The sequence below is a fragment of the Vulpes lagopus genome, chromosome 13 (genome assembly GCF_018345385.1).
Source record: "Vulpes lagopus strain Blue_001 chromosome 13, ASM1834538v1, whole genome shotgun sequence".
Taxonomy (NCBI): domain Eukaryota; kingdom Metazoa; phylum Chordata; class Mammalia; order Carnivora; family Canidae; genus Vulpes; species Vulpes lagopus.
Genome location: NC_054836.1, coordinates 5,985,466 through 6,000,081, shown reverse-complemented (window position 1 = coordinate 6,000,081; position 14,616 = coordinate 5,985,466). Strand labels below are relative to the sequence as shown.

The following is a 14,616-nucleotide window of genomic DNA, read 5'->3' as shown; positions in this document are numbered from 1 at the left end:
TTTGTAAACAGAAGAGTAAGACCTGTTTTTCATTTTAAATGGACAGTTTAAATAAAATAAACTGTCTTATTAAATAAAAAGTAAAAAATTATATATGGGTATGTGTGTGTGTACACACATTACATACACATGTAAGAATTACAGCCTAGCACTAGTAAGCATTTTATACTTGAATTTTTACTAGCAGAAGCTGCTCATGAAATCTAAACTTTGGGCCTTTTGATTTATGATAGCAAAACTAAACACTAACTACATTATCCCTCTTTCCCATCATGTTACAAAATTGACAGAAAAGATTCTGGCAAAAAGAAAGAAAACAGCACTAGGAGAGAAGAAAGTATGTCATCAAGAGACAGGAAATTCTGAGACTCTCACAGCCAAGAAAAAGAGAGCCTACTCACCAGAGGTAAGAGATGGAAAACTTCCAAGTAAGTCATCAAATACAAAAAGCAGGAGTACACTGTGAGGCGGACTCCTGGAGAGAGCTTCTACTAAGGACACAGGGGCCTGAATGAGAATGAGAGCAGAGTTTAAAGTAACTCCAAACCTGCACACAGATAATAGAGAAGACAGTCTATTGGACAAGATGTGCCATGCATTTATACAACATCCCTGGTCAGGGTCTTATATAAGGGAGAAGCTGCCTGGCAAAGACACCTACTCTATGCACAGAAGTCACTGTCAATTGCCTTTCTTAATAGAAGTAGTGCTTTATTCATAGATCTTAATGTGTAGACAGGTATCACAAGATATACGAGAAACATTTCAATAGTGTAAAGATAGGGGCCAAGATAAACATATAGAATGGGAAAAGATAAATCACAGGAAGAGAACTTAATAAAACCAAAACTCAAAAAAAAAAAAAAACCAAAACTCATTACCTCTGTAAAAGAATAAAAGGAATATTAAATTGTAAAACAAGAATAAGCTTCCACAAAAAGTAAAACTATGACCAAAATAAATCAGACAACAGAATGAAAAAAAATGAGCATAGTTAAAAAAGAAAATCAGTGGTTGTAGAATAAAAATGATAAACTACCAGGATAGTAAAAGATACAGAAGTTATGATAGAAAAGTTATGGGACACAGAGGATAAAACCACTGAATTAAGAAATCTGTCTGAAAAAAACACTTACAAGAGGTGAAACAGCGTAGGAGGAAAAATTAATTAAAGAAAATCTCCCTGAATGGAAGAAACAAGTAGGTATCCAGTTTGACAGAGCCCTGGGTGCTCAGCATGTTTTACAAAAAAAGACTTTATATATAGGTATGCCCCGCTTTTTGAAAGTTTGCATTATACCACTCTGCTTCTAAGAAAGATCTACATTAGTACTTGTTTTAGCTAACTGAAAGAAATCTGAGGAGGATCTTCACCTTTATGAAAAAAAAAAAAAAAGGTGAAGAGCAAAAAATAGCATTTAGCATTTAGTTTTGCAGTGACCCCTTACAGAAGCAGCACACTCTCTCCCCACGAACTATACCCAGCTTCTCTGCGTCAAGCAGCCAGAGTTGTGAACTCTGTGTATGTGAGTGTCTGTGCTTTATCTCAATTAATTTTGTGCATCAGTTAGCAAGATGTGACCTAAGGTATCAGGAAAATTGGGGGAGGGGCGGGGGGGCGTTGTGGGTCTGGGAAGACTCAAAATTTTTTCCTTATAAATAAATGGTAATTGCTTCTTTGCTTTATTCTATTTTGGCTTACCAAAGTTTTCATAGAAATGCTACTTTTGGATAGTGGGAAAAAGAGAGAGAGAGAGACAGGGAGACAGAGATATCTCCTAATGACACTTTAAAACTCCAGGAAAAAAAAGAAAAATTCTAAAAGCTTCTAGAGATGGGAAAAAGCAGGTTATTATACACAGAAGAATAAGTACCAAACTTATTAGACCTTTTATTTGTAACAATGAATGCTAGAATACAATGGAATAATGACTAAAATTCTGAGGAATATAAAAAATATGGAATTAAAATTCTATTTCTAATGACAGCAATATAAAGGAATTTTTGGATCAGTAGAAGCATGAAAATTTATATCAATAATTGTATATAAAACAATTCTTTGAGGAGCTATTCCAACAAAACGAAACAAAAAACTAAAAAGGAATCCAAGGTAAGGAATGACATAGGATATAAGAAACAGTGGCAGTTTTAGATGACACAGGAAAGCAAAAGGAAGCTTAAAAGAAAACAGAGACACATTAAATCTTGAGCCTTGTATAAGACATTTGGAATGAAAAAGTTTTAATACAGAATATCTTCTTACCTATAAGTCCAATCACAATACCTGAATTATATATAGTGCCCTATTCCCCCTCCCCCATTATACTTTCATTGTTTAGAATTTTGGTTCTAGTATTTTTCTTCTGGCAACAATTTTCTCAGGATAATTTGATCGCTACTTATCACATATTCTGACATCTCCTAAATTTATTTCTGAGTTGTGCTTCCAAGTGGTTTCCAAAACAGGTCTTCATAGTGCAAAAGAAGTGCACAACATAGATTTCTTGGTTTAAAGTAATTTTCCTTGAGTACTTTTTAACTTTACTATTTTCTTCCATTCACTATTGCCGTTGAGCTGATATCCATCCATTTATCCATCCATCCATCCATCCATCCATCCATCCATCTTGCTCCCTTGTAGGTAATCTTTCTGAAATCTTTCAGAATTTTCCCTATGTCCTTGATATATATATATTTTTAAAGATTTTGTTTAAGATTTTTGTTTATTTATTCATGAGAGACACACAGAGAGAGACAGAGACAGAGGGAGAAGCAGGCTCCCTCAGGGAGCCTGACATGGGATTCGATCCCGGGACTCCAGGATCATGCCCTGAGCAGAAGGCAAATGTTCAACTACTGAGCCACTCAGGCATCCCTGTCCTTGATATTCTTTTTTTTTTTTTTTTTGTCCTTGATATTCTTAATCAAACTTCAACATGTCTAGGTAAGTGTTCCCTTATTCTTCCTGTCTGGTACGGTATAAGCACTTCCACCAATCTGAAGCCTTTGTCTTTTCTGAATTCTAGCAAATGTATCTTCATTATTTCTTTAATTATCTTGCCCTCTTAAAATTTCATTTTTCTCTCCTTCTGTTAGTGCTGTTAAAATGTTGGTACTTGTACAATTCCTTCCCACATCCTTTGTTTTTTAATATTTTCTTTCATTTTTAAAAAAGATTTTATTTATTTATTTGAGGAGGAGAGGGGCAGAGGCAGAGGCTGAGGGACAAGCAGACTCCCCGCTGAGCAGGGAACCCAACGCAGGGCTTGATCTTAGGACCCTGAGACCATACCTGAGCTGAACGCAGATAGTTAGCCGACTGAGCCACCCAAGTGCCCCCTTTTTATATTTTCTATTTATCTTTTTTTCTTTCCTATTTCTTCCTAAAAGACCATTCATTCTAATCTTTCAACTAATTCATATCCATTTTACTTGTAATATTTGGAGCAGTCTTCATTTCAAGTATATTTTTCATATCTAGTATTTCCATTTGGTTCTGTTTGTACAATTTTGAGATCTTATTTCATATCACTCATATTTCCCTTTATATCTTGAATTATATTAATCATGCTTGTTTTGAATTCCTGGTTCAGCTATTATAGTAATTCTGCTTTAGAACATATATGCTGTCAGAGTGATTTCTTTTGAGACAACTATAGTCCTCAACTGTCTAGTTATACTGCTTTGTGAGGTAAGATTTTTCAGGGCATCAGCTATTCTTTCGTTAAGATATATTATATTAGGGGGACCCAAAGGTCAGGCCTTAAGTAGCATCAGCTCAATGAATTTAAGGAAAATGGAGGGGGAAGAGCCCTAAGGTAGTAAAGCACAGACACAAAGAACCAGTTTATCACTTCAACTTACTATCATTCCCCTATGTGAGGGTTTCACACCTTTAGACCCTTTGGGCAAAGTAGAAGGCAGTCTTCCTGGACTTGAAGGGTGAGGATAGGAGAAATGAATTACTGAGAGTAGATGGTCAATTCACATCTATTTTCATCAACTCTTAACACCAGTAGGGTTCATACACTGCCATCATATTGTTCTTTGGATTCTGGCACCAGTTGTATAGGCTAGTTTCTATAGTGAAGGAACAAGAATCAACTCAAGGTAATTTTGGGGACAGACAGCATTCTATCTTAAAGAGTTTCTGGAAGCCAGTTGCCTCTCATTTTATTTTTTTAGGGTTTATCTCCGGGGAAGGGAATCAGTCATCTATGTTAGTTCACAACTTTGGCAGAAATATTTTCATTTTATGGTATTTTATATTGTTTGAATTCTGCTTTATGAATTATGTACATTGCATTACTTCTACAATAATTTTATAGAAACAAAAACTGGTTGAACAAAACTGGCATTACCAAGAACTAAAAACATCTAAAGGTCAAAATGAAGGAAGAAGCTTTCATCTAACATGTTATAACTATTAACACAGTCTTCTGTATTGATTTTCTTCCCAAGAAGAAAAAAAGGGCTATCTTTACAATTTAATGGTTGATAATGGGTAGTTGCAAGGGGAAGGGAAAAATTAGGAGATTTTCAATGTATAATATTTTAAAAGCTTTTAGATTCAACTGGTTCAAGTTTTAGATTAAACTGATTCAAAGCTCATCTGAATAGCAGAAATCTTACCCAGTCTTTATAAAACTGACTCACAAAGAAAAACAGATCAGTAAACAAGATCATATGCTAATCACAAACACATTTTGAAAGGACACTTGTCTGAGAAAATAGAAAATAAGAATAATACAACAACTGCTACATCCAACTTGTTTTTAGTTTTTCCAGGAAATTACAAAGATAATCTTTCAACTCTATTTTTTCTTTAACATCTTTAAAACCTGAAATAGGACAGATTAGAAAAAATTATCTGACAGTCTGAATCATTTTTTCTTTTCCTCTTCTTCAGTTGACCCCAACAGGGGGAGATTATCAGAATTTGTAACATAAGGAAACCCTACAGGGAGGCTAAAAAGACAACAGGGTAACAGTTGAAGTCATTTCAATTCCTGAGGAAGATACATGATTGCATTAATTCATGAACTAATCTCAACTCTCTTGCTTCATGATCCAATGCACATATTATTAGTTACTTTAGTTAAGCCATAGGGGGAAAAAATACAGTTTCAGAACTGTCACAGAAATGTAAGTTTAATAAAACAGCTTTCTAAAATTTCTCCATTTGTTAGGATATTTGCAGCTTCAAGTAACAGAAAACCTGAATATCAATTGATTAATTAGCTCATAAATCAAAATTTTGCAAGTAGGCAGCTCCAGGATTGTTTCAGCAATTCAACCAAATCATGGTGCTAGGTAAACATCCCTACAATTCTCTTGGCCTTCCTTTCTTTTTGAAAGTTGCCAGTACTAGCTCGCTCTAAGCATTACATCCTTTTATACTATCTGTTCTGCTCCATTCCATTAATCTGTACAAAACTGTACCTTTATAAATACCTGGTAGAATTTACTACTACTTCATTACCTTTCATTTTCAAAATTGTTGGTAGTGTTCTTGCATTTTTGTTTTTACCAGTGAACTTTAGTTCAGATTTACTATCAAACAACCTAAATTTTATTTTAAAAATATGCAACATTTGTATAAAGCTTGTAACTAAGCAAAAACACCTTTGGGAGAGTAGAAGGGGGAAATTATGTAAAGTTAGTATCAACAATAATGGTAAGAGAAAAAAGTACATAATCCAATTTTATCAGAACAATGGCACAACAAATACAAAAGATGTTAAACGGAAAGCAATGAAGCAGAGTTACACTGAAACACTGCAATTTCTTAGCTCAGTAACTAATCTAATCTAACAGTGAATCATTAGCCTCAGAATCTTCTCTATACCTGCTGAATTGGCCTGATTTAGTTAATTGGTAAAAGTCTAAAAGGTTCAAATCCATAAACATCTATTCTATATAATTACATACACGTTTATTTATTTAAAAAAGTCAATAATATCAATATTTGACCATTAGTTGAAACATCTATTCTATATAATTACATACACGTTTATTTATTTAAAAAAGTCAATAATATCAATATTTGACCATTAGTTGAACAAAAATGAGTAAGATTTTGCTTTTAAGGTTTTCATGAAAATATGTTTATACATGAATCAGATCTTACAGCCATTACTAACATAGCCTTCATGGTAGTTTTACAGCCTGATAGCAGAAGGGAATGAAATTTAACTGTCAAAATTTTGGAGCTAGATGAGGCCTTAAGATTAACTAGTCCAATCTCATTTTCAGATGAATAATCAGGCCCAGAGAAGTTATGTATTTAATTTTGCCAAAGTTGCAGAGGAATGAGTGGCAGACCCAGATGAAGAAAGACCAAGTCTTCTGATTCTCAATTCACCATTCTTTCAGTTACACCAATCTGCCACTATGGTTGAACAGAATGGAATAAAGTGACAGATGTGGGAAAATACAGTCAACAGATGTTAAGGAACAAAACAAGTAAACACATAACTACTACAGAACAGGGACTAGGTTGTAGGAGTTCTTGACTTAGCATCTGGCAAGTGGTGAAGACTTAATATATGTTTGTTACCTTGAATAATACAGATATGAGAAAGTAATCCTATTAAAATAAACTGAGTTTCTATAGCAAACTATAAAGCTCTGGTGGTGTGACTATCTTCTAAGCACAATTTTCAATTAGTGTGAAATACAGAGCTTACATATGGGGAGTCTGCTAAACCCCTTGTGCTTGCCAAAAGTTATTCAGAAATAAACCCAAATTTTAGATGTGCTGAATTTTGATGTAATTATGTATGTGTTAGACACAATACTAATAAATCCTTCCTTTCTAAGCAGCTGCCAATCCACTGATTTAAATTATAATCTCTTTCTGAGGGGAGCATAACATTGTTATACTCTAGTTAAAAATTAAGATTTGAAAATTTCTTCAGATCTTGAGATATTAAATCTAAGATAATTCATTTAAATTATAAAGAACAAACATTTAGGATTTTATAGTATCTGACACAATAAAAAAATTATAGCAAGCAGCAGCAATTTTACAATTAGATATGCCATTTCTAATTGGTGATCTTAATAGTTCAAATTTTTTCTATGATTTCAAACAATCCATTTGAAACTCACATCATAAATGCAGTTTTAATCAAATAACCCACATTACCGAATCATAGATAAACACAGTAATTATATGTTAAGTCCATCTCAAATTATAGTAATTACCGTAGTAGAAAAGCTTTAGAAGAACAGTTAATAAATAGAATGTTTAAATACATTACAGAGCATCCGTGTAATGGAAGAAAATTGGTATTTTTTTTTTTTTAAGATTTTATTTATTTCAGACAGAGAGTGTGCTCGAGAGAGAGTACATGTGTGTGAGTTGGGAGGAGGAACAGAAGAAGAGGAACGCTGAGCACAGAGCCTGACTTGGGGTTCAATCCCACCACCCAGAGATCATGATCCGAGCTGAAATCAAGAGTCACGCCCAAGCTACTAAGCCACTCAGGCATCGCCAAAATTGGTAATTTCTAAGAATATTTAATAATGTAGAAATTTAAATAGTACCCTGCTTTGTCCTTAGAAGGACTTTTCATGGCTTTTTCTTTTTTTTAAGATTTATTTATTTATTCATGAGAGACCTAAGCAGAGGGAGAAGCAGGTTCCATGTAGGTAGCCCGATGCAGGACTGGATCTCAGGACTCTAGGATCACACCCTGAGCCAAAGGCAGACACATAACCGCTGAGCCACCCAGGCATCCCTTCATGGCTTATAAATAATAATCTAGTAAAATAGGATTTTTAAAAATCAGGTGAAAGTAATTCCATGGGAGGATAATTCAATATATCATAGTTCTGACATGAGGTTTTCTAACTTAATCCAATGAAAGGTTTTTTTTTTTTTTTTTTTAGGAGATTCAGAGTACTGAAAAGACTGAATGCTCTTTAAGAAATCCTGAAAAAAGTCTATGTATTTCAGCTAAGCTTTTTACAGGTTTTGAAAAGTAGAGTCAAGATTATACTATTAGATGAATATCTAGAATCGTGTTAACAATGAAGATTAGAACCATACGCTTTAATTCCTAACGTGGGCTTCCTCAGATAATGTCAGGAGATAATGATCTATAAACTAAGATCTGAAAGATGTTCACAAAATAAGTTATACTTTGGAGGTCAGAGGGAAGAGTGATTCAGGTAGGGAGAACAGCATGGACAAAAACCCAAAGGCAAGGAAAAGTATTTAATCTATAAAGAATTAATATTCTGTGGTCATAGAACAAAGAATTGGTGGCAAAGTGAGGGTGGATACTAAAAATGGGGCTAGAAAACTAAGGCGGGGTATATCATAAAGGAATCTGATAGGCTGAGTTTAGACTTAATCCTGAAGGCAAAGGGAAACAAGGAACAAATTTTAATCAAGGAAGATGGCCTATCAAGTTTATATTTTTAATTTTATTTTATTAAAAAAGATTTATTTTATTCGAGAGAGAGGGGTAGAGGGAAAGGTGGGGATGGGAGGAGCAGAGAGAGAGGGAGACAGAAGCTTAAGCAGACTCTGCACTGAGTGCAGAGTCGGATAGGGGCTCGATCCCACAATCCTGAGATCACGACCTGAGCTGAAAACAAGAGTCAGATATTTAACTGACTGCACCACCCAGGGGCCCAGAGTTTGCACTTTTTAAAGGTATTTTCTTATTTTATTACCACTAATCAAAAAGTAAGTTTGTTAATTATTTCTTTGTTCTCCCCACACACAATTGTAAGCTCTAGGAAGACAGAACTCTTATTCACAATTGCTACTTCTAGCACTTAGCTTATTATCTGCCACACAGTAGATGACCAAAAAATATCTGTTGAATAGATGTTAAAACCATACAATTCTACAACTTCACTGGTAACACAAAACTGCTGTATTCTGCTTGCAATATGGAGAATGAGTGGGTGGGGAAAGGTGGGGGAAACAAGAAGAGGAAGTCCAGTTACTACAGCCCAGTGTAATCGAGTAAATATCACCTGTATTGTTAACACAAAATGACTACTATAAATATAAGAACTTAAAAAGTCTTTGGGAAATTTTCATAAAATAGTGAATGTAATAGTCATTGTTCAAAGTAAACAAGATGTTTTTAGGGCACTTGGCTGGTTCAGTCAGTGGAACATGCAGCTCTTGATCTCAGGGTTGTGAGTTTGAGCCCCATGTTCTATGTAGAGATTACTTAAAAGAGAAAATCTTTTAAAAATAACAAACAGAGGTGCCTGGGTGGCTCAGTTAGTTAAGCGTCCATCTTAGGGTCATGAGATCAAACCCAGTGTCAGGCTCCTCCCAAGCTTGGAGCCTGGTAGAGATTCTCTCTCACTTTCCCTCTTCCCCTCCCCCACACGCTTGTACATGCTTGCTCTCAACAAGCAAGCAAACAAAAAGAAGAAGAGGAAGGGGAGGAGGAGGAAGACCAGGAACAAAGGCCAAATAGGTAACGATTGCTCAAACTAGTTGCAGTGGAACTAGAGAGAAGATGGAGGTAAAACTGGCATTACTTAATTACTGAATAGATCAGTGAACCTGTAGATAGCATTAGCATGTTCTTGTAAAAACTGAGGTACCTAAGAGTAATATAATACTAGCCAAAACTAGAGGGTGAGTCTGTCTCTACTCTTAAAATAGCCATGAGCAGGGACACGATATAATTTTAGTCACTTACAGACACACAAGCTAGGACTGAGAAATTAGGTAACTTGTCCAAGGTTACTTGATTAAGGGCTGAGACAGGCTCTGGAGAGCTAGAAGAGTGGTTCTCAATTATGGCCACAGGGGTATCAGAAACACCTGGGGTGGTGGGAGAAAGTGGCACACTGGTAGGGGTTAGAAAAGAAGGGATGAATAGGAAGGGAGAGAGAAAGGAGAAGAGGGAGAGAGGGGAAGAAGAAGAAAGAGGGAGAGAAGAAAGGAGGGAAGGAGATGGAGAAAAAAAAAAAGAAAAACGAAAGTGATTTTAGTTTCATTCTACTGTGCCAACAGAGTCTGCTGTGGTTCCACAATTCCAAGTAAAACCACAACAGTTTTAGGCAGGAAAACTTTCCAAGTATGTAGTCTAAACAGACATTCACTCTGCCATAAAAATCCTCAATTAAAGCATCATATAGCCTCTGGACACTGCAACTTGTAGGCATATTGTCAAAATTAAACACTCGGAAAATGTGTGTCTAGGAAAAGAGTGATATTTTCAAAATTTTAATCAATCAGATCAAGCCTCTGGCATTAAACCTTTCAATAACTTCCAATTTTATTTGGAAAAAAAAATTCAAACTTTTGCATCTATACAAGGCATCAAACAATTAGAGTTTTAACTATTTTTCTAGCCTCATTTCATACTGACTTTCCCCACCGTCAACTGGCACCAGCCTCATCTCTTTCTGGAACACACTAAGTTCCTTCCTGCTTTGGGACTTTTGTACTTGCTCTTCTCTCACTTAACATGGTTCTTCCTAGTTCTCTACTTCTTAAATCTTAAAGATAACCCCTGCAGATGAGGTTTCCCAACCTGCTCTATCTGCATGGGACCTCCCATGCGACTTATTCTCATGGCAGCCAATGTTTTTTCTTCACAGTACTTAATGGCAACTGCAAGCCTCTGCACCAGCAAGTGAGTCCTCTGAGAGGAGGGATCTTATCCCTCATGCTCACAGTATCTCTCAAGTGTTTAAAACACGGCACATAGACGGCACTGAAATATGTTGGGAAGGAGGAACGGAGAGGGTCAAACTTAGATGCTAGCAGGTGTCCAATAAATATTATTAAACGAATGAGCTTGTTTGCATAAATCAATTATAAATTAAAGAACACATAGCAAAACTGGTAATTCTGATTTTTTAAAAGTTGACTATAGCAGTAATTAGGGAATGAAGCCACACTTCTCACTTCCCCTAATGCCTCTAGTCTATGGTAGTAAAACCATAATGATGAAAACAATTACCACAATTTAATGTAAATTTAAAAGCAGCAGAATATAAAATTGTGTTTAATTTTATACAATAAATTATTATTATTTTTTGAGAGAGAGAGAGAGAGCCTGAGGGAAAGGCAAAGGAAGAGAGAGAATCCCAAGAAGGCTCCATGCCCAGAGCAGAACTTGATGCTGGGCTTGATCCTATGACCCTGAGACCATGACCTGAGCCAAGATCAAGAGTTGGACACTCAACAGACAGCCACACAAATGCCCCTACAATAAATTTTTAAAAAATAGATGGAAATACATCAAAATTATAACAGATTACATCTGGGTGGTCTGATACAGTTTCTTTTTTGCATCTTTCTATATTTTCCAAATGTTCTACAATGAGCATATTATTACATTTATTGTCAGATTATCATACTTTGCTGGACATAAAGCCAGCCATAACCATGAACAAAGCATTACACTGATCAATTTAGCAACTTACTATATAATAACTCATTTAAAAAATATCTTTAAAAAAATATATATATATATCTTTAGGGGCAGCCCGGGTGGCTCAGCGGTTTAGCGCCGCCTTCGGCCCAGGGCCTGGTCCTGGAGACCCGGGATTGAGTCCCACGTCAGGCTGCCTGCATGGAGCCTGCTTCTCCCTCTACTTGTGTCTCTGCCTCTCTCTGCCTCTCTCTCTCTCTCTCTCTCTCTGTCTCTCATGAACAAATAAAATCTTTAAAAAATATATCTTTAAATGATAGTCATTAAAGCTTATCTACAGTGAATTTTTATACTAAGCCTTTGCTACTATCACTTTGTCACTTTTTTTTTTTTTTTTTAAATCTTGGGAAGTAGTTTAAGCATAGTGGAAAAAACACCTCTGTACTCATTTCCCCTAGAAAATAAAGGTCTAGCCTCTGCCTACTAGGAAATATGGGAGAAGAGTCTTGAGGGTCCCTTCATGTGCAGTTTTTAACTATGGTACTATCTTCTGTTAAAATGTTTTTTAAAGTTTTTCCTTGTAAGTAGGAACTATTTTAATAAAAAGATCTATTTTTATGAATAATAGCTAAAAGAAAAAGCCAGCTGATCTAATTTCTTAAATTAGGCATTTTAAACTACTGCATCTTAAATATCATTCTTCTGTGTATAATAATCAAAGGCAAAGTGACTACTATGTAGGGTAACTATGCAAATTGATATCTGACAGTGAATCAGGGGCACTACTAATAATTACTAATGCCAGGGCAATATGCATAACACTGAGACATCTCAGGCAAACCAGTCACCCTATTACGAGGAGAATAACTTGGATGCTGAGTATGCAAACTTAAAAGTTGTTATCAGTTACACGAAGTTCTCCCTCAGAACAAAGATATATTCCACATGCTAGTGCCTTATAAGTCACTACAGTGAAAGCAGAAGGTGGAAAGGAATAGCAAACATAGAATAAGACAGTTTTAAACTCATTAATTCTTGCAAGGCCCCTTTGCCAAGCAAGCACACATATAAATAATGCCTTCAGGAATTTAAATATTGTCTTTCTGCTCAAATAATATAATAACTCGTATATTTTAAACACATAAAACTGGATAATTTAGTGGATAGATTTTTCTTCCTCTTATTCAGAACTACTTCAATTGAAGACATGGGGAAAGAGTGAAGAATGGTTAGAAAGAAAAGAAAATAGGCTATATATAGTCTATCTAAAGTAGTTAAGATATGAGAGAAGAATCACTAAATGCCTTTACCCATTCCAGAGTCTTTCTTGGTGCCATCTGATATTATGTCTACATGATCAGAGTCCACATCATAACTAAAGAAATCATTCAAATAGGTCTTCGATCGCTGGCCACCAAAAACATATAAGCAACGATTTTTCTGAAAAATAAGGAGAAAGGGCAAAGAAGGGAGAAAGCAGTCACTTCTATGAAGAATTCAGAATGATCCTTTTAAAATTTAATCCTCTATAAAAGCAATTTTATGCCAGATCCCATGCAATGGAGTACTATGCTGGTATAAAGAGGAATGATGAAACTATATATTAAGAGGTGATCTCTGGGATATTTTGTTAAAGTAAAAAGCAAGGTACAGAATAATGAATGCAGAGTACTGCCTTTGCATAAGAAAGGAAAAAAATGAATGTGTATATGTTTGTTTCTTTCTTCAAAAAGAAAGAAAGGAAAGAAGCTAATTAAAGAAGGGACAGAGCAAGGAAGAAAGAAATCCGATCTCTCCAAAAGTACATTGACTTACAGGTTTTGCCTTTGGAACCATGTGTATTGTTTTTATTTAATTAACTCAAAAGAAAAAAAAAATTTTTTTTGAAATTTGAAAAAACAATGAAATAAAACCCATTTTTAATGAAATAAACATATCTGTAAAAATAGGACCACATAAAGACATGATCACATGGAGAAGTAGTAGATATTTATGTTTTTTTGACTACCCATTTCTAGCTATAACCTAAACAGAAAAATAATCAGAAAGCAATGTGAAGCAATATTCAGTAATTTTTGTTAGTTTTGTGATTCTGTTACTATTTAGAAAGACATAAGAAGTAATATAATACTATCATTAAGAAGTAGGATTTTAACCTTAAAAGATACATAAAATACAAAATCAAAAGGATATTAAATTTTAAAACTCAGTAATTTTTAATTTGAATTGGCCATGACAGTATGAACTAATGATTTAATTTTTCTGTTATTAAAAAAGATACTTATATATAATACACATAAATGTGTGTATATAACTATATGTGTAGGTATTCTGGGAATGGGGCACCCCTATTGGACAAAGAGAAAAACTTGGTTATCAAAAAGAATAATCACAGCACTGGATTAAAAACATCAAATATATAAAAGTCCACAAGCTCATAATAATGCTTAAAAATATACTGGTTAACTTTGGAGTTTCAACTCATTAATATGAAAAGGTGATAAAGAAAAAAAATTAAAACATTTTTATCACCTCTCCTGTGTGCTGTGCACATTAGGGTGGCCAAATAGTTAATGAGGTTAAGTTTTTAGTATCAGAATCAGTTAATAAATACAGAATAAATAACATAACTAGAAAATCACTGTTTTATAAACCCTACATCATGATTATCAATGACTGCAAAAGCCATTTGGTAAAATGTTGACAAGAACCTTTATTACTGATCAATCAGGCTGGTAACACCTAAACCCATCGAATAATTTTAACATCACCAAAAGTATGAAAGCTACACATAAAATGCCTCTTGACAGCTTGCAATCAGACCATCTTTAAGGTATTCTTGCACTTCTTTTGCATTCCCCCTCCCCACCCCAAAAAGAGAGAAAATCTAAAATCAAGCCTTTAGAGCTAACTACCAGCTTATAGGAAATATGGAGACTAAACAATCATACCACTACAAGGATAAAATTAGCTAAATCAAGAATATGGGAAATTCGAGAGCACACATGATTCAGTTTCTTTAACAAGTAAATAAATGGTATATGAGGGGGGAAAATAGGAGCAGGGAGTACTGTTATGGCTTAAAATAAATTTAAGAGACATAAAAACTAAATACAATACATAAACCCATTCTGGAGTCTGACTTGAATAAATCAACTATAGAAAGGTATTTTTCAGTATTTCAGAAAACAAAATGAATGCAGACTATGTATTAAATGATAATATGAAATTGTTGGTACTTGGGTTG

The 14,616-nt window shown here is 34.7% G+C and overlaps 1 protein-coding gene across 7 annotated transcripts in view; it reads right to left on the bottom strand.

Annotated features, from left to right (window-relative positions):
* The window catches only part of MKLN1 (muskelin 1), a 317,327-nt gene that overhangs the window by 33,396 nt on the left and 269,315 nt on the right, over nt 1-14,616 (bottom strand). For all 7 annotated transcript variants that reach the window (XM_041727786.1, XM_041727787.1, XM_041727788.1 and 4 more), the window contains one exon: nt 12,680-12,809. In XM_041727786.1, coding sequence (XP_041583720.1) covers nt 12,680-12,809 — 130 coding nt within the window. The remainder of the gene's footprint in view (nt 1-12,679; nt 12,810-14,616) is intronic.